The sequence below is a fragment of the Pan paniscus genome, chromosome 4 (assembly GCF_029289425.2).
Source record: "Pan paniscus chromosome 4, NHGRI_mPanPan1-v2.0_pri, whole genome shotgun sequence".
Taxonomy (NCBI): Eukaryota; Metazoa; Chordata; class Mammalia; order Primates; family Hominidae; genus Pan; species Pan paniscus.
Window position 1 is genome coordinate 127,364,540 of NC_073253.2, and position 20,666 is coordinate 127,385,205.

General features: G+C 51.8%; 1 protein-coding gene across 1 annotated transcript; it reads left to right on the forward strand.

The window, feature by feature from the left end:
- The first annotated feature begins 14,576 nt into the window (after window positions 1-14,576).
- IL3 (interleukin 3) lies at window positions 14,577-17,121 on the forward strand. The gene is made up of 5 exons (XM_003829316.5): window positions 14,577-14,790; window positions 14,889-14,930; window positions 16,230-16,319; window positions 16,444-16,485; window positions 16,587-17,121. Exons 1-5 carry the CDS (start codon window positions 14,629-14,631, stop codon window positions 16,707-16,709), a joined length of 459 nt encoding a protein of 152 aa, XP_003829364.2. The 5' UTR covers window positions 14,577-14,628; the 3' UTR covers window positions 16,710-17,121.
- Window positions 17,122-20,666: the final 3,545 nt, after the last annotated feature.

Sequence of the window (20,666 nt, forward strand, 5' to 3'; positions counted from 1 at the left end):
TTCAGAATAATCTTCCCATCTCAAAACCCTTAACTTAATCACATCTGCAAAAGCTCCTTTTGCATGTAAAATAACATATCACAGGTTCCAGGGATTAGGACATGAACATTTTGGGGGGTGGTGAGTGTGATGTATTATTCTGTTTAATAAGTACATGTTAATGTATTCATATATACGTGCACCAAGATAATGTTCACAGCAGATTTGTTTGCATTATGTACCGAAAACAACCCCAATCTATTTATTTAAAGTTTAAAAACAGGCAAAACAAAACTGTATTGTTTAGGAATGTGTAAGTAAGTGACAAAGCTACAGAGAAAACCAAGGAAGAAAAAAATTGCCAGAGATCCAGGTTAAAAAAAAAAAAAAAAAGAAAAAGAAAAGAAAACCAAGGAAGCAATCATCATAAAAGACAGGTGAGTGGGTTACCTCTAAGGGCGAGCAGTCACGATTAGAGGACAAATATGGGGAGAGTTTTGGAGCTTGGCGATTTTTTTTTGACTTAAGCATGGTTAAATGGGTGATTGCTTATAATTACTTGTTAAATTAGGTTAATTAGGTTTTATTTACATGTTTTATGCTCTTTTCTGCATGCATTTGTGCTCTATTTTTTTAAATTAAAAAATAAAATAAAGTAAAACTATGTTTCTTGCACTTAAAATACTGGAAAACCAAAGAGAATCTGAAAAACTTTTAGAATGAAGAGAGTTTGGCAAGATGGCAAGAACCCTTGCTTTTTCCACTGGGCCTTTCTTCCTCCCACCCTGAGGGTGCTCCATGGAAAATGCAAATCTACTTAACTGACTTTCGCAAATGTCAAATGTATAGAGCATGAATTTCAAGGGGAGCCTGGGGCTGTGCCATATCCTGCTGTGAGCTACAGTTTTCCAGCCTCTAGAGCCATCTTAACATGGTGCCTGCCTGGTGTCTACTACCCCAGTATGTGCTCCAACCCCTGCCCAGGCCTCCTAGTGCTAGAGAGGATATAGACATGGCCTCTCCATGGAAACCTCCAGGGCTGGTATGACACCTTAACAAACAAAAAGGGAGGATTGCCGGTACAGTGGGGACCCGCAGGAGGATAGGTGTTGCCTTCTAGGTGGTAGGGAGGCTGAGAGGGCCATCCAGAGTAGGGACCACGAACTGGGGTCTCAACATGAAGAGTCGTTCATCAGATCTCAAGGGGGCAAGGCCCCCAGGCTAAGGAGGACTAGGGGTCAGGGTGGGGAGGATGCTGGGATTGGCTGGGTGCTGTATCTATGGGAAACCTTGGAAAGAGTCTCAGGGTCTATTGAGAAAACATCCAGACTAGACTTTTTTCATGTGATAAAATATACATAACATAACCATTTTTAAGTGTACAATTCAGTGGCATGAAGTACATTCACATTGTTGTGCAACCATCACCACCATCTACCTCCAGAATGGTTTCATCTTCCCAAACTGAAACTCTGTACCCATTAAATATTAACTCTTCATCCCCCAGCCCCCAGCCCCTGGTAACAACTACTCTACTTTCTAGCTCTGTGAATTTAAATACTTTAGGTATTTCATATAAGTGGAAGCAGGATGAGAGCGGTGGCTCACACCTGTAATCCCAGCACTTCGGGAGGCTGAGGCAGGCAGATCACTTGAAGTCAAGAGTTTGAGACCAGCCTGGCCAACATGCTGAAACTCTGTCTCTACTAAAAATACAAAAATTAGCTGGGCATGGTGACTTATGCCTGTAGTCCCATCTACTCAGGAGGAGGCTGCAGCATGAGAATTGCTTGAGACTGAAAGGTGGAAGTTGCAGTAAGCTAAGATCACGCCACCGCACTCTAGCCTGGGCAACAGAGTGAGAACTCTGTCTCAAATAACTAACTAACTAAATAAATAAATAGACGCATATAATATTTGTCATTTTGTATTGACCGATTTCATTTAGCACAATGTCTTCAAAGTTCATCCATATTGTCACATGTCAGAATTTCCTTTCGTTTTAAGGTTGAGTAATATTCCACTTATATACACACCACATTTTGTTTATCCATTTATCTACTGATGGACATTTGGATTGTTTCTACCTTTTGGCTATTGTGAATAATGCTGCAGCTACAGACTGAATATCTATGCCTCAATATTCTTATGTTGAAACCTAAGCCCTAATGTGTTGGTATTTGTAGGTGAGGACTTTAGGAGGTGATCAGGTCACGAGAGCAGAGCCCTCATGAATAAGCTTAGGCCTTTATAATAGACACCTCAGAAAACTCCATTACCCCTTCTTCGATGTGAGGTTATAGCAAGAAGATGGCTGTCTATGAACCAGAAAGTGGGTCCTCACCGGACACCAAATCTTCTGGTTCCTTGATCTTGAGCTTCCATCCTCCAGAACTGTGAGAAATAAATTTCTGTTCTTGAATAGCCACTCAGTATGGTATTTTATTATAGCAGCCCTAACGGGATAAGACAGCCACTATAAACATTGGTGTGTGAATACAGCCTAGATGTTTCAAAGTGAAAAACTAAGGCAATTTCAGTTAAGAAAACAACCGTTGGAGAGGCCAGTACAGTTACAATTACCAAGACCAGAGAGAGACCCAGGAACTCCAAATCCATCTCCTACCTGCTGTCAGTGACCTCTTGGCCCTGTTGGCACAGGCATCTCTGCAGAAATGAAGTGTGGTCATTCCAGGCCATGGGCTTTTCAATAGCAGCTAAAACCTCATCCCAGCCTCATGGAATACTATACATGTTCAGCAGAGTGACAAGAATGTGACTCAGTGGATAAATCAGAAAGTTTTCAGAGTTGAAAAAGTCCATCGCAAACCTGCGAGATCCAGTATGCAAGAAAATACTTGGAAAACGTTAGTGCTCAATAGTAAAGTAAATGTTTCAAACTAAACTCCTACAAATGAAGCCAAATGTAAGGTTCTATGTATAGACGAGAGACTCACCAATCAGGGACAGCATAGAGATCCTCACTACAGTGAGGTTTGCCTGGACCCATCCTGGTTTTTTAAAGCTAAAAGTCCTTTGTACTGGGAGCCCCCTCAGGCCAGGGCAAATCTCTTGTGCTCTTGGGCTTCACAGGGCCTTCAGCAAAGATGTCTCTGCCCTACTTGCCTCTGGGTGCCTGCAGGGGAAATACACACAGTGAGCAGGGAGTTTATAATCCCCATAATTGCAGCCACGTGTAGGAAAATAGCCTGTTGCATGGCAAGAGTGATGCCATCTTGAAGCAAAACCACCATTGTGATTGACGTTTGACTCCTGCATACCAAGGTGTTCGACAGCAAGGTGAAGAAACAATGCGTGTAGTATAGATAAACCATTGTAAAGATGCTTATCTAACTCCCCCAGAGGTTAGGAGTTTCACAAGAGTGTCTAAGATATGAACAGTTGCACATGCATTTATCCTAAAGCTTGCCGTATTAAGAGTACTTTCTGGAGGACAAGTGTGGGGATCCACTGTCTTGGCTGCCAGAGACATCACTTCCGTTCCTAAGTCCCTATTAAATGCTTCTTTCTGAGAAACTGGACTTGTCAGACTTTTACTTCAGCCTCTTATTACTTCAGCCTCTCAGCTCCCTTGGCCTTCAGGGGTGGGTGTGCGTTAGACCTGCTCACCGCAGAAGCTATGTAAATTAAAGGATGGCAACAGCAACGAGCCAAGCAAAGCCGATCTCCGCTAGCATGCATGAGGTGCCTTTGCATGGGTGAGAATTCGCCCTCTAAGTGGGCGAATTACAGAAAGACACTTTTCCTCCTGGATGATACACTCTTGTGCTCAGCCCATGTCGAGGTCTGGCTTATGACGCTCTTACCGCTAAAGCTCAAAGCCCTTTTGGAAAACTCAATGTGCGTGATTATCTGGGAAGAGCACTCTGGAGAGCTCTGAGTAAGAGGCAAGTGAGCTTGTCCTGGAGCTCATGTGAAACACAGAGCCCTGCAGCCCCCACTCCCTGCATCAGGAGTAAGGTTTATAAGGGCCCCGAGGTATTCTCATGGGCCTGCTCCTTTACCCCAGAAGTGGACACTGTCAGAAGGTGCAAAGTCTGTAGAATGCAGAGCTTACATGAAGAGGTGCAGTGAAACCCGTCCTGTGTGGTCCAGGCCTGTGTCATGGAACACTGTCCTCCAGACTTCTGGGTCACTCTCCCCTTAATGCCCAATTACATACAACCCGAGCCCCAGCCTGCTGGGACCACACAGCACTCCCGTGATCCGGGGCCCTGTGGCTTCCTCTTTCTCTGACCACTACTCAGGGCTCTTGGCACTTATGTTCCAGGCTGCTTGTCACACTTCCCTTGCTGCTGTAACTCGGAGCTACCCACTGTATGGACTGGAAACCAAGCAGTAGGGGGTGGGCATCACCCCTGCGCCCACAATTCCTGAGCCAGGTCTCCAGGCCTGAGATAGGGGGCCCTACCTGGGGATTTGAGAAAGTGGATCCAGGCTCTGCAAAGGAGAAGACCTCTGGCATCTTCTTGAGCTGAGTCCTGATGAAAGAGCAGGCCTGGGAGGAGGGCTTTCTCTGAGAAAAGAGGGTGATGGTCCAGGGGCTGAAGGATTTTAGCTCCCCAAAGAAGTGCCCTGGAGGAAGATGTGTGTGCGTCAGAGCAGTGAACATTTGTCCAAACTCTCCTCTCTCAGTCTCAGGGACTTCCACTTTAGCAGGAATGGAAGGTTATCCACACCCGACAGGTCTCCTTGGGGAAAGGTTAGTCAGGCATCTGAATGGGGAGGCAGGTGCATGGGAATAGCTGGCTTTGAGTGAAGGGCATGGGGGAGCTGCGGCAGGGCCGTGGGCAGCTGGTTTAGGTGCTCTACACCTGCACGTGGCTGTGGCATGCCTGGAACCTGGGGGGCACACACAGAACACTTTATTTTTTCCAATCACCAGCCACAACTGTGTCCCTTCCTGCCACTCACTCCTGACCCCGGTCAACTTCTAGGGCAGATTCCCAATTCTGGAGTCACTTGCAGCATTAAAAAAAAAAAAATCCAGCACAGCTTAGAGCCTCAATCTCTTTTCCAATGTGACACCCGTCTCTTCCCCTCCCCCGGGCTGACCAGCACTGGCCACAGACAGCTGAAATGGGGGTGCAGGGGAGGGCATGGTCTGGCCTTTCTGTTCTCCCCTCCCTCTTTAGGACCTTTTCTTCCATGGTGTACTGGGGCAGGGAAGAAGAGGGTGGAAAGAGACCTGTCTCTTACATGACAGACACTATTGTCCTCCTCTGATCTGTTGCTGCTGTTTGGACTGGCTGTGTCTGGCTGTGAGGCTGTCTGACAGATGGGTCCCCATGGGGCATGTGTATGCATCCTACAGGACTTTCCATAAGAACAAGCAGAGACCTCCCTCCTCACAGTTCCCCACCAAGGGAAAACCCATGATGTGGCCTCTTCTGAGCCCCCCTGCTCTGGACCCTGTGGTTGTCCTGCAACCTCTGCCTGATGGGTCGGTCCCCTTGCCTGGAAGGCAACCCTCTTAATCAGAGGTTTAAGCCCTCTAACTTTTAGGCGTCCACTTAGGGGACGGGAAACCCTATGTCCTTTCTCCTCCACACAGTGGGAGGGTAGAAGGCTCTAGGGTCCTCTGTCTGAACAGTTTCTTCCTGGCTCAGAGGCACGTGGTTGGGTGCCGCTTGTCTTTTCCAGGGCAGTTGGTAAAATCCTACCTAGCATCCTGTTAAACTGTTACCCAACACTGAGGGGGCAGTTTAGAACAGGCAGATGGCTCTAGTGGACAGTTAACTAGTAAGGAGGCAACACCGCAGTTGCCTGGTGTCTGTAGTTGGCGTCCTTTAGATGGAGACTGATGGCAGGGTTTTAGAGTATAGAAACTGGGGCAAGGAGCAGTGGCTCACGCCTATAATCCCAGCGCTTTGGGAGGTCGAGGCGGGTGGATCACTTGAGGTCAGGAGTTTGAGACCAGCCTGGCCAACATGGTGAAACCCCATCTCTACTAAAAATACAAAAATTAGCCGGGTGTGGTGGCACACACCTGTAGTCCCAGCTACTCGGGAGGCTGAGGCACAAAAATCGCTTGAACCCAGGAGGCAGAGGTTGCAGTGAGCCGAGATTGTGCAACTGGACTCCAGCCTGGGCAACAAGAGTGAGACTCCATCTCAAAAGCAAAAAAAAAAGAAAAGAAAAAAGAAAGTGGGGGCATGTTTCATCTCACATGGTACGGGTCGCATGCTTCTTATCCACTAGACCCACGGGGATAGTTCCAAGGAGGTGGAGGAGGGCAGGAGGGGAAAGAGAGAATCAAAGTCTTAAATAGGGGTGAGGGAGTTTTGGCAGGGCAGGGATCCCAAAATAAAAAAGACCCATTGTTCCCTGGACTGGAAGGAGCCTTAGGAATCCTCAGTGGGGATTTCCACAGGAAGAAAACTGGCTTGTTCGTCTCCTGGGTCCTGGTCCCAGGGAACCAACCGTAAATCAGTGGAGGGCCAACAGCAGAGGTGACGTGAGCAGAGAGGTGTCCAGAAAGGCTGCTCTGACAACTGGGAGACATGCAGTGGCAGAACCCAGGCCTGAGAGCTGTGGTGAGAACCAAGGCGGCCAGGCCTGGACCAGGATGGGGGAGTCCATGGGAGCGATGAGAAGCAGACGGCGCAGAGAGGCCTTCAGAGGCTTGTGTGGGCAGTGGGGAGAGGAGCGAGTAGGTGGAGCGGGAGTGATGGGGGTGACTGAGCCAGGGAGAATGAGCAGGGTCTGAGTGGGCCCACTCAGGGCATAAGCTAGGGAAATACCAGGAAAATCCCCAAAGACAGAGTCCTGAGAGGAATCCAAGCTGTGGCATGAAAGAAATTAACTGTGGAGTGTGGAAATTGCAACCCAGACCCAAGTCAAATGGAGAAGCCTTCTAGAAATGCAGCACTGCTGACAAAGGGACCCTCTACAAAGTGCTCACTTTCCCAGAGGAGAAGGAACTTACTGAAATCTGAGAGAGAAATGTAGATGCTCTCGTACCCGCTCTGAGCTCTGCTCAGAGGCTCCTAAGAGGGCTCCCTTATTAAAATAAAATAATTTCACAACAAAGCGAATAACCGTTAAGTAATCTGCAACATAAATACACATGATTGTCAGTATCCCCAAGATGAAAACTGAGCGGCTCATTCCAGAGCTAAACTTTCAACTGCCAACGTCTGTAACAAGGAGTGGAGTATTCCTGGGACATCGAGAAGGAATATTGGTGACCCAGGACCTGAGCCCAGCTCTCAGGCCTGGGAGTTCAAGAGCCTGAACAAAGGCATGAGAGATTTGGTTGGTAGCAAGAGCCCAACATCACCCAGGGTTCTCGGGAAGCTATTCAACAAGTTATTAAAATTGCTTTCTTCGATGTGCAGCCGCTGTTTTTCCCTTGAAGAAACCAGAACATTGGGTCAGGTGTAGAGAAGGTGGAAGGGTCGTGGCAGGTACCTTGCTCAGCCTGGGGCAGTGGGCATCCCAGCCCAGGTGGCAGCTTCCCTGGGGGGTGCGTGTGGAGATGGGCAAGGTTTGCAGGAGTTCCTGTGGGCCAGAGACAAAAGAGGCCAGTCAGCTTCTGGAAGCCAAATAGACTAGGGGGGCCTTTTGAAAAGACTGAGAAGGTCCTGGGTGGTAGCCCTGGCCCAGCCCTGGAGGGGCTGCTGGCAGTGGAGAGGGGAAGAACCTGGGGGGTGGAGGTGGAGTGGAAATGCTGTTCCTGTTTGGGAAAGGGCAGGACAAGGGCAGGCACTCTAACCCGGAACGGACTCTTCTGGGAACACAGAGACTCCAGTGACAGAGGGACGCTCCCCAGCCTCACACACCTCAATCATCTTTGGATTGTTACACATGGATAAAGAAGATGAGGTTTAAAGAGCTTTGAGGTGTTCAGTAAGGCAGCCAGGTTAGGCTTCAGAAAGGTGGTGTTCTACAGGGGCCAAGTGTGTGTGGTACAGCCAGGAAGGGCTGTCCTTGTGGCCTTGTTTGCCATTCCCCTGCCTCCTTTCTGGGGTGGCCTTCACTAGTTCCCCCATCACCTCCCCCAGCTCTGTCCTGCCCAGGCCCCAGGAGGAACCCCGCTGCTTTAGGAGCACAGCAGCCAAGCGGGTCACAGCACAGTCTGACACAGGCCGGCAGGGCAGGGACCATCATGCCTCCTGGCTCCAGATGCACTGGGCAAGGGCCTGGGGTATACGGGCACTTTCTGAACCAGCTTCCAGGATGCAAAAAGAAGGAAGCCAGCTGTGCCAATGTGAATATTACAACTCCCACACTTGGCAAAGAACATCTACCATGCACATCCTCCATGAGGCAAAGAATAGGCTGGTGGATGCACCTGCAGTGAAGATGCCAGATAAAGGCTGACTCCAGTGTGACCCTGCAGGTGCGCCTCACCCAAATGTGCCCAAGCCCAGAGCAGTGACCAGCAATACAATGGCAGTGACGACTGGTAGGGAGGGCAGTGGGACTTCGGGGCTGTGTGCCCACCTCAGGATCCATGGCTCCTGGATCTCACCTTTCTGCAGGGGAAGAGCAAGAACCCATGAGTGCCTGGCCTGGGGCCGAGCGGAGCTGTTCCTACCCTGTGCCCATCTGGCACCAGCTACTCATAGAGGGCATGCTCAGGTGCCACTGGATTTCAAGGATGATGTTCAAGAAGTTGTCTTTAGTCTGGATTCTAATGGCCATTGTGGGTAGGGGCTTTTGGAGGCTGAGAGGAAGAAGGATGAGGAGGAGGGGGAGGCAAAACGGTCTCCACATATCTGTACTGCTTGGAGGTACCACGGTCTTCCCTAACCTGTGTGGATCTGAAGTGGCCTGGCCCACATCCTCTGTAAAGGCCCAGCACGGGGGAGGGCGGTGCAGGAGATTCAGGGGGTGTGGGGGTTGGGGGGGATGATGAGGTGTGGGGAGAAGCCCCAGTGGACTGATACTCTTTTCTGATATGGAACCTCCACGACAAACACATCAACTTATTCATCATTTTCTGTAAAGAAAAGATCAGTAAGGCTGGAAACAATGTAAAAGGTTTCTCCTCACCTCACCAAGGAAGATAAGACAGAGCAGGCACGGCTGAGAGGCAGCCTGGCTCTGAGCTCACCTGGGTCTGTCTGTGCCCCTGCCTAGCTAGCATCTGGTCCTGCCCTTCCCTGGACAGCTCTGACCTGCAGCTGCCCACCCAGGCCGGCCCTTCCCCTCTCTCCCTGGGAGGCAGACAAGACTTCGCATGGCAACATCATCTACACAACTAACGCTCCATGTGAAGTCTCCCCCACTTAAGAGAGCATTTCCTGAGGGCCTGGACTGCCAGGTTCTTAGCATTTATGCCCCAACCTTGTCACCTCACAGTTTGGGGGCAGCTTCTTTGAGAACGGGGAGCTCTTGGTTTTGTCTGCGATAGATATGATAAATGCAATAGGAATGCATCTTCCAAAGCTTTGTATTTCAGGTGGGTAACAAGAGAGTGACAGACACTGAAAGCCCATAACTTATTAATAACAATAGGAACGATATGGCCACCCCAGGTATCCAGATATTGGAGCCCTGGATTGAGGCCAACAGATGGAGCACCTGCAGCCCCAAACCCAGCACTCCCTAGGGAACACTTCTTCTGTGGCATGCCTGGCTCCAGATCATCCTTTAGGTCATAGCTGTCCTTTCCTCCTGTCTTCTCTGATGGTGCAGGCTGGATGAGGCTGCCTCATTTCTGGGCTTCCACCTCCCACAGGCATATCATTCTAAATGGGGATTCTCCAACTGTCTTCTCTATTAGACTGGGCCTGGGATGGAGGGTCTGCTCTGCACCGACTGGGCCCCAAGGAAGCCATGACCCTGCAGCAGGGGATAGAAAGGCGAGGGTGCACAGGTGGAGGCTGTGTAGGTCTTGGGGATGGAGTGCAGAGCCAGGTTGGGACAGGAGGCCAGGGCTCTCCAGCTGGGCCCACTCGGTGGCTTTTTCCTGAGCTCTCTGCTCAGGTGAGCAGGGGACATCTGATTGCACTGCTTGGCTGGCCAAGAACCCTGAGCTGCCTTCTGTGGTGACAAAACCAGGCGATGTCATCAGGGCCACCAGCGGAAATACAACCGAGGTCATGGGCAGATTAAATCTGACACTTGTGATGCCATGGAAAGGGTGGCGGAGGAGCTCGTCACAGTGACTGAGGCCCAGGTTCTTGCCTGTGGCGGGTACCCCAGAAAATTCCACTAGGCCTGTGGGGGTGAGTGATAGGAAGAAGGAGGCATGTACCTCTAGTTGGACTGGACCCTGAGGGCCAGGACTTCCAACACTGTGGCCCACTCCATAGGGATGGGGTCAGGCCCACAGGGATCCATTAGACAGGGGTCCAGAGACCCCTCCTGAAACCTCCAGGGCTTTGGCAGACCCTGGGCTGCAGTCTTGGGCTGGCTCTCCTGTCCGGGCCCTGGCACACCCTCCCTCATGCCTGCCCCAGGGGTGGGCACGTGTGCTCATTTCCCTTCTTGATAGCAATCAGCCCAGCCCACAAAGGAGGTTTCCCCTAAGCTGGGCTGGGTTGACACAAAGGCCTGGGGTGGAATCACCATCTTACAGGGGACCAGGTCTCTCCTCAAGGGCTGGCAGGACTGTCACCTCTGGAGGAGGGAAGTGGTGCCCATGATTTTGCATGAAGCTCCTATAGAGTCAAGGCGAACCTTGAAGGAGACCCCCAGGATGACCCAGGCTATGCCTCGGTCCAAGGGCTCACGGAAGCGCTGTGGTGGCCAACTACCCAGATACCCTTGGCAGCCCCTTCGGAATGAGGTTTGCTTTTAGGAACATGTCCCTCCATTCCTCCCTGGTTCATCGAACAGCAGCAGGTATTGGGCTGCAGTCACTGGGCCTCTCCGGGGTCCGGGGCTGCACCACCTCCTGCCTCCTTTGCTCTGCCCGGCTGGCCTCCCTGCCCATCCCAGCCTCCTCCCATGGCCCCACACCCTGCCTCTGGGACCTTCCATTCCATATTCTTGCCTGCCAAGGCCCTGGGTCCTCCCAATCTCCTCGCCCTCTGACCCCAGGCTGCCAGCCCCTCAAGGTCACCTCCAGGTAGTCACAGCTCAAGCCACCAAACCTCACCACCCTTATTGCTTCTAGCCCCACCTCAGGGGCTGACTTGACCTCTATTTCACAGAGAACACAGAAGCCATTGTCCCCTCCCACCACAAACCTGTGGACCAACCAGGCCCACCCCACTGCACCTACCCCACCCAGATGGACTGGGCCACCCAGGCAGCCCTTCCCTGAGCTCTCTGCGAGGAGCCCGTGACAGCTGATGTTGGGGCTCTGCCTGTGCTGGCCAGCCAGCCATCTCACCCACTCCCGGCTCACCTCCTTAAGAGAGGAAGGAGCTCAAACTGCTGTGTGGAAGGTGCGTCTCTGACCCTGTGACTCCTCTGGCTGCCCCATCCCCCTCTTTCCTTCAAAATAAAACTTCAAAGAATCTTCTACCCTCCGTCTCACCGTCACTCGCTTCTCAGCCCACTGCCAGAGGCTTTGCCCCACCATACACTGAAACTACTCCGCCAGAGGCCTCAGGGATCTCCCCGTCAGTAATCAGAGTGGTTACATCTCATCCTCACCCTGCTGTCCCCTCCTGCCACATGGCATCATCCTTTAAGGCCGTCATTGTCCGATGCTGCCCAGGGGGTGCTCAGCCTCTGGGTTGGACTGTTCTGCTTATCTCAGTCCCAGTGATGTCACTTCCTAGCTACATCAGCTCAGCTTCTCTGAGACTCAGTTTCTTCATCTGGAAAATGGGGCTAATAACAGCACCTGCCTCACAGTTCATCATGAGGATTAACAAGTTCAGCCATGAAAAGAACTTAGTTCTCCACGCTTCACAAGTGCCACTCAATAGAAGTCAGCTGTGAGAGCGCTTCCCTTCACCCAGTCCTCTCCACCCCATAAGAACCTACCTAGTCCAGCTTCCCACCACCTGTCTTCCAGAGGACTCCCAATATCTCCTCACTGGCCACCCTGCTGCCTTGAACTTTCTCATCCATTCCCCCACAGCAGGTGCACCTGAGCTTCACCACGCCTCCCCTGGTTGAAAACCCCGCAAGTCCTCCAATGCTCCTAGCATGAAGCCTCAACCTCTTTTGCCTTTAATAAACTATGTGTATATATATAATTTTTTTGGAGAGATGGTCTCACTCCAACTCCCAGGCTGGAGTGCAGTGGCACAATCACAACTCACTGCAGCCTCGACCTCCCAGGCTCAGGTGGTCCTCCCACATCAGCCTCCTAAGTAGCTGGGACCACAGGTGTGCACCACCACACCTGGCTAATTTTTTGTATTTTTTGTAGAGATGAGGTTTCGCCAAATTGCTCGGGCTGGTATATATTCATTTTTAAAATGAGAAAAACACTACAAATGTCAAGATTTACAATACTACTATTCAGGATTTTGTGTGCATGTGTGGTTACAACACAAAGTCTCGACTTTTAAAGAAACAAAAAAAAAATACGGGAATGTTTTGTCTCCACAGCTTTAAATTCATTGAACTTTAAAATTCCCTAGAAAAGCCCACTTACATTAAAAAAAATACAGCTTTTCTCTGTAAGGAATCACATTATTTGTGTACAAGTCCCCAAAACATTTACATAGACAGTAACACCAAGGTACAGTTGAGTATGCAAGGAACAAACTCTGGGTCCGTGGGGCAATAGGGGACCCTACCAGAGCTAAGATTGCTGAGGTAGTTAGATCAGAGCCCCTCAAATGCACTGAATCACCGAGGATCTTATCAAAATGCAATTTTTGATTCAGAAAGTCTGGGCTGGGGCCTGAGGGTTGGCACCGCCAACAAGCTCCCAGGCAGTGCTGACCTGCAGGTCTGGGACCACAGGAAGGGTAGCAAGACTTGAAATCTGTCTCCTCACAAGACTGAGCTGCTAGTGGAGGTTACCATGTCTGTTTTATTCACAGCAAGTGCTTTGTAGACGTCTGTTGAATGAATTGTGCCTACGGAGTATGCAAGCTGGTGCTAAGGCTCCCCTCTGTTGTGTTGAGTTGTGCCTGTCAGACTCCACTCCGGGTCCAGAACCTAGGGCTCCTCCTGGTCCAGGGCCCAGCCTGGGGCTGAGCCAGGAGCGCATATCAGCTACAGAAATTATCCTCACAGCATGGCCTTGAGTCACAGCCTCTTCACCTGCCTCCCCACAGCCACATCCTGGTCCTTGTCTTCACCTGATCTGCTTATGCTCAGAAGCCCAAAGCACCCAAATTCCGCTGCCTCAGCATAACCTCCTATCCCGCATCCCCCACACTGATCACAACACACCGCACCATGACCCAGACCCTGGCCTTTCCTTACTGCTCTCCTCTCCCTCCCACCCAGGGCCAGTCATCTTGAAGAAGTCTTCCACATGCCCCTGTCACACTCATCCCTTTACCAAAAGCCCCTACCCCATGGGGTGGGTCAGGCAGGCCCCAAGACAGGCCCGTATCAGGAGGACGCCTCTTCTCTCAGGGGCTGCCCTCTGGGATAACCACCCCCGCCCTTCTGGGTTTCCTGCTTCCTATCTGGCTGCAGTTTCTCAGGTCCCTTGTGGATTTCCCCATGGTCTGTCCCCACTCACATCCCCTCTCTGCAAACCTTGCCTACTGGGCCTGCACCTGGCAAATCCATGCTCAGCACAGACGGGGATCAAGACCTCTCAATACAACTGTCTCCTGCCAATCCCTGCCCCAGCAGCCTGAGGCCCAGTCTGAAACCAGGGAGTTGCTCTCCTTTCTCCTCTCCTCCCTTGACCTCACCCCTCAGACTATGCCAATTCTACCTCCTAAACCTCCCAGGCCAGCCCCTCCCCCAGCTCCAAGTGACAGTGTCCTCAAGAGCTCCTGTCCTCAGGTACCTGAGCTCAGCTCTCGGTGCTACCAGAGGGACTGCCAGGGGCTGCAGCCAGGCCTCCTGCAGAGGCTGAGTCCCACACGCAGGGAACAGCCATGCCACTGCTAGCAGACCAGTAAGAGAATGGCCACCTGGGGCCTGAGCGCCCTCGGCCATCCACCAGAAACAAAGTGTCAAGGAGAAGCTGCCCGAAGCCCATGGGACAAACCACTGGGGACTGGAACAGCAGTAATTCTGTATTGGGAAGCGGCACCAAGAGATGTGCTTCTCAGAGCCTGAGGCTGAACGTGGATGTTTAGCAGCGTGACCGGCTACCAGACAAACTCTCATCTGTTCCAGTGGCCTCCTGGCCACCCACCAGGACCAAGCAGGGCGGGCAGCAGAGGGCCAGGGTAGTCCAGGTGATGGCAGATGAGATCCCACTGGGCAGGAAGCCTCAGTGAGCTGAGTCAGGCTTCCCCTTCCTGCCACAGGGGTCCTCTCACCTGCTGCCATGCTTCCCATCTCTCATCCTCCTTGACAAGATGAAGTGATACCCTTTAAGTAATCTTTTTTCTTGTTTCACTGATCTTGAGTACTAGAAAGTCATGGATGAATAATCACGTCTGTGGTTTTCTATGGAGGTTCCATGTCAGATAAAGATCCTTCCGAAGCCTGCCCCACACCACCACCTCCCCCCGCCTTGCCCGGGGTTGTGGGCACCGTGCTGCTGCACATATAAGGCGGGAGGCTGTTGCCAACTCTTCAGAGCCCCACGAAGGACCAGAACAAGACAGAGTGCCTCCTGCTGATCCAAACATGAGCCGCCTGCCCGTCCTGCTCCTGCTCCAACTCCTGGTCCGCCCCGGACTCCAAGCTCCCATGACCCAGACAACGTCCTTGAAGACAAGCTGGGTTAACTGCTCTAACATGATCGATGAAATTATAACACACTTAAAGCAGCCACCTTTGCCTTTGCTGGTGAGTAGCTTGGATAAGACTGGCCTGCAGCAGTGAGGGGTGGTGGCTGCCTAAGGCCAAAAGGCCTCATGGGCCTTTCTCTCCCTTCACCCCCACAGGACTTCAACAACCTCAATGGGGAAGACCAAGACATTCTGATGGTAAGAGCTCAGCCCGTGGATCCCGATCCACTTCCTGCCTGGGTGACTTCAGCCATGTCATTCCATCTTACCTAGCCTTGCTTTCTTCATCTGTAAAATAGGGTTAATAGCACCTATCTCAGTGGGATTGTTATGACAATCAAATGGCACAATGTGCATGTTCTGGCCCAGCATCTGGCACTTAAGAGTTCAATACATGGCCACAGCCATGGCTATAATAATGAAAATGACTTTTAAATTAGAAAATGAAAAGGCAGTTCTAGGTGAGGAATACCAAGGGCCTTAAGGTCAGTGTTTGGTAGGGCAGACTCTGGACTGACAGACAGAAATTTCCCCCTCAGATGTGCCAGCTTCTTTTTCCCTTAAAAAATTGAGTTTGTGTTTTCCACCCTCATTGGCTGTGGCATTATCATTTACAGTTATTTTTCATGGTTCCAGTTGGTTGCAGTGGTTCTGTCTCACCTTTGCATGACATTTCTTGGGTCAAACAAGAAGTGGAAGCCTTTGCTGAGTTCCTGGGCCATCTGTGTTTGGGGCACTCACAGCTCACATGCTGCACCCATTTCCATGCTGGGGTCTCTGTGATTTTCTTCTTGATTTCTAGGAGACTTTAATTCAGTCAGGGCATGAACACTGTTATCAGCCTCTGAGCTACAAATACTTCCCTTGGAAAACCCCGTCTTTTGTAGAGCTTCTTTTTGGAGATATTTTTTCCCCCAAGTGCAGAAAGATCCACCTAGGTACCCCCTCCCCACCCATTTTTTTTTTTTTTTTGAGACAGAGTCTCACTCTGTTGCCCAGGCTGGAGTGCAGTGGCACGATCTCAGCTCACTGTTACCTCTGCCTCCTGAGTTCAAGCAATTCTCCTGTCTCAGCCTCCCAAGTAGCTAGGATTACAGGCATGCACCACCACTCCCATTTTTGTATTTTTAGTAGAGACGGGGTTTCACCATATTGGTCAGGCTGGTCTTGAACTCGACCTCAGGTTATCTGCCTGCCTCGGCCTCCCAAAGTGCTGGGATTACAGGCTTGAGCCACTGCGCCCAGCCCACCTAGGCCCTTTATGTAGCTCAAATGGAGCCAGAGACTGGGGGCTTGAGGAAACCAGGTCCTGCCTGCCACTCACTTCTAGGCCTGTGCCCTTGGGCAGGGACCCACCTGAGGCAAGAATGGGACTAGGAGGGAACCCGAGGATGTCCCCAACAGTGGGCTTGGGAAACTGTGGGGGTGACTTCCACCTGCTTGTGGGAGGGATACTCTGTAACCTTTCCCCCTTAAGTGTATTCTCTGCCCCGTTAGGAAAATAACCTTCGAAGGCCAAACCTGGAGGCATTCAACAGGGCTGTCAAGAGTTTACAGAACGCATCAGCAATTGAGAGCATTCTTAAAGTATGTGAAGCTGTTGAGGGTTTGGGATCCCTGTGTTGGCCCTGCCCTGCCTCTGGGGAGGACAGCAGGGCCCACTCCCTTTCCAAGGGAATCTCTGACCATCTGCTTTGGTCTCTTTCCACAGAATCTCCTGCCATGTCTGCCCCTGGCCACGGCCGCACCCACGGTAAGCTGTCCCCCAAGATGCCCGTCATGGCTTGCTCCTCAGCTGGTCATCACCATTACAGCCTGGACTCACCTAATGCCACCTTCTTGGTTTCTTTATAGCGACATCCAATCCGTATCAAGGACGGTGACTGGAATGAATTCCGGAGGAAACTGACATTCTATCTGAAAACCCTTGAGAATGCGCAGGCTCAACAGACGACTTTGAGCCTCGCGATCTTTTGAGTCCAACGTCCAGCTCGTCCTCTGGGCCTTCTCACCACAGAGCCTCAGGACATCAAAAACAGCAGAACTTCTGAAACCTCTGGGTCATCTCTCACACAGTCCAGGACCAGAAGCATTTCACCTTTTCCTGCGGCATCAGATGAATTGTTAATTATCTAATTTCTGAAATGTGCAGCTCCCATTTGGCCTTGTGCGGTTGTGTTCTCATTTTTATCCCATTGAGACTATTTATTTATGTATTTATTTATTTATTTATTGCCTCCTGGAGTGTGAAGTGTATTTATTTTAGCAGAGGAGCCATGTCCTGCTGCTTCTGCAAAAAACTCAGAGTGGGGTGGGGAGCATGTTCATTTGTACCTTGAGTTTTAAACTGGTTCCTAGGGATGTGTGAGAATAAACTAGACTCTGAACAACTGCTTTGTTACCAGTGTCTCAATTTGACTTGGGACTTAGTGACCATTTTAAGGGAGACTGGTGTGCCACAAATCCTGGGTGGCTTGATCCTGCCACGTGGATGCTGTCTGGGTGAGCTTGTTCTCACACTGCCCTCCTGCCATCCCATTTCCAGAAAGGTGATGATAACCCTAGCAATCTTGAATATCCACAGAACTGCTACCAGGTACCAGGAGCCGTTCTGAGCATTTTACCTGTGCTATCTAACTTATTCCTCACCCCAACCAAGAGTATGTTTTCTCCGTTTCATGGGAAACTGAAGTTCGGCCTGGTTGAGCAACTGCCTAAGCTGATAGTGGCCCAGCTGGGGCTTGAATTCAGGTCCCTGGGGTCTGGAGCACGCCAATCCTGTGGCATGTCTCCCCCTAGTGGTCCTTCCAGAAACTGCAGCCGCCGCCCCTGCTCCTCCCAGGGCCAACATCAGGGATCAACATCCCCTGACCCCCTCAAGGCAGCAGGTTCTGCTGACACAAGCCACCCAATTCTTCATTCCATTCGTTTAAAACCCTCCAAGCCTGGAGTCTCCACCCCTGCCTAAGCCCCCAGCCTCTCCTGCCTGATGATTTAGCAGCCACCCTGTAGGCCTCCCGGCCAGCCCTGGAACCCACACCCTGACGATCTGTGCTCTACTGGGGAGCCAGATGGAGTTTTAGAAAATGCAAATCTGACCATGTGGATCTATACTGAATCCCCCAGTCCTCGGGGTCTTCTGGACCTTGTCCATATCCTTAGGACAACGCATAAGGCTCGCCTCCATCTGTTGCTTCTGTTTCCCCCATGGCTACCACCCTAATCAATGCTCCAGCCAACAGGAGTGCTGGGACTTCCTAGACAGGCTTCCATGAAGCCTCTCTTCATGCCCCGGAGCTTCTATCCACATTGTCACCTCAGTCTGGCATGTCCTTACTTGGCTTGATGAGTTCCTATTCCATGGACCAACTCAAACTCTGCCCACCTCTGGACTGTCCACACCATCCCAGGATAGGGCCCTCCTCCGAAATAGGTGGGTACACAGGGACCCACTGGAGGGACAGCCACTGTGGCACGGAGGTGGTGCAGACCAGCCTGGAGGCAGAAGGCGGGAGGCTGGGACATCCCGAGTGTGGCTTCAGTCTACCACCTGGCCCTTTAGCCCTGAGTGCCCCCCTCTAACTCCCCTGCACACCACCCTGTGGCCCTACTCAGTCTGCCAGTGGAAGGAGGGGCAGAGGGGCCTTCCTCTGTCACCACGTAAGCAGCAATAGCATCCTCTCTGATTCCTCTTAAGTCCCAGAAAAGCGTCAGAGGCTGACACCAGGTGCAGGGGTCCTGTCCCCCTTTTTCCTCTTTTCCACCTTGATCCATCCCTCCCTTGAGGTTATGAATAAGGAACAGCCCGGCTGCTTGAATGGCACTGGAGATGATGGAAGATTTATCTGCTACAGGCTCAGAACTCTTTTTCCCTAAATTCTTCCCCCTAAAAAATCGTTATGTTCCCACAGAAGAACTCTCTTCTCCCCCTCCCCCCACCTCTCCCCAGCCTGGCTCACTGAGGGCATTGCGCGGGGGCCAGGGGATGTCTGTTGTTGGACTTAGCCTGGGAGGAGATACAGAGGATGCTGCTGCAGTTTCTGGATTGACCACTAGGGGGAGGTGTGTGCCACTGGTCTCAGGGCACTTCAGGGGTCCTGGAGGAGCCAGGCCTGAGAGGGTAGGGTGAGAGGTCTGACTCTGGACTGGGTTTCCCAAGTCTCCTGCACACCCAGCCCCCCCAGCCCTCACTTTCCCTCTCTCTCGCATGTGACAGCTAGTCCTGTTTTCATCCTGGGCTGAGGCAGCATTTGTGCCCCAGCCCCATGTTCCCAGATGAGTCGCTGCTTGCCACCTCCTCTTCACACCCTGGAGAGTGGGTCAGCAGCCGTCTCCTCTGCTGGTCCTGTGTTAGTGACTGGTGCCTGCAAGAGGCAGGGTTAGTGGTTGGATCAGACACAGACCTGGTGCACGAGGCCAGTCGTCGGGACCTGTCGCTGGCGGAGGGTGGCAGGTGGAGGTGACATGCTGGAGAGGGCAGTGGGCGGACCTTTTCAGATACGCTGTGGGCTCCTCGCTGACCTTCTGGAATAGTATAGACTGCAGCTTAAAGCCAGACTGGGGCCAGAACCAAGTGGCAGTCAGTTCCTGGACAGGCTGGGGGAATTTCTACATGCTTTGACAGAAGGTTTATGTTCCCTCCAAATTTGTATGTTAAAATTGAATCCCCACTGTGATGGTATTAGGATGTGGAGCCTGTCCTTTGGGCCAGGTCTGTGTGTCCAGATGGCGCCAGGGGGCAGCATTGCCCCATTATAAATCCCAGAACCACCAGAGAAGGCCCAAGTTCCTGCCTTCCCACATCCCAGGTGTCTGCTCAGGGGGAAGGTGGATTACAGCTCTCAGCCAGGAATTTTATTTTTCACTTAAAAACTATTGTTGGAGCGAGACTCCATCTCAAAAAAAAAAAAAAAAAAAAAAACTATTGTTTTTCATTGGAGGAGAAGATGGGAAAGCATATATACTCTTTACTGAAAAACTTGGAAATGCAGAAAAATAGAACAAAGGGAAAATTGACAGAAAGGCAAGTGCCTAAGGAGGGCAGAACTCAGAAGGCACAACAAGCCTCACCCCTTGACAGGAATCCTCCCACTCCAGGAAGGGGCTCTGTTCCTCCTGCCCTGGACTCAAGCCCCCATTTGACTCAGTGGAGCAACTGCTCTGAGGACCCTCCACGGCTCCCCCAGGCTGGGGCGGGCATAGGTGAGACACTGGGCCAGGCCTTTCAGGCCTCCTGGCCTTGTGCTGTTGGCCCAGCACAGTGCGGTGGGGGTCATTACAGACAGCACAGGACTGATGGATGGGCGTGGACCTCATCGGAGGCACTGCCCATGGGTGGCACAGAAGGGGCCTGAGAGAGAAGTTCATCCAGCAGAGAAGGGTGGGAAAGGCATAGGGAAGGAAGGAGGCAGATGCCCTGGGGGAGGAGGGCATGGAGGTCGAGAAGACAAGGTAAGCGGAGGCACAGGAGAGACTAAGCAGTGGAGAGGCCAGAGTGTGGCTGGGTGCCAAGTGTCCAAGGTGAAGGCTATGCCTATGTCACTGCTTTTGCCCCTGGAGCCCAGCCAGCCTGGGCCCCAGGCACCTCTGGGTCTTAGCTAGTCTCTTCTCCCCATTCCTCCTTCTCTGATCCCAGGCCAGCCCAGCCCAGACTGGCCGCTGTGGAGACGGTAAGACTGGACGACCGTGGCCTGAGGAGGGGTGGGGGGAGGGAGGCGGAAGGACAGGACGGAGCCATGGCAGACACTGTGTGTTTAACACCAACAAGAAGGAGCAAGGGCAGAGGGAGAGAGGTGCTGGAGGAAATAGGGGCTGGTCCAGCACAGGGGAATCCCTGGGCCCAGGAAGATGGGGGACCCATGGTGGGAGAGAGGGAGAGGAGGCAGAGGTGGTGTGGACCAGGGGTGGGGGCTAGGGGCCCAACTTTCCCCCTTG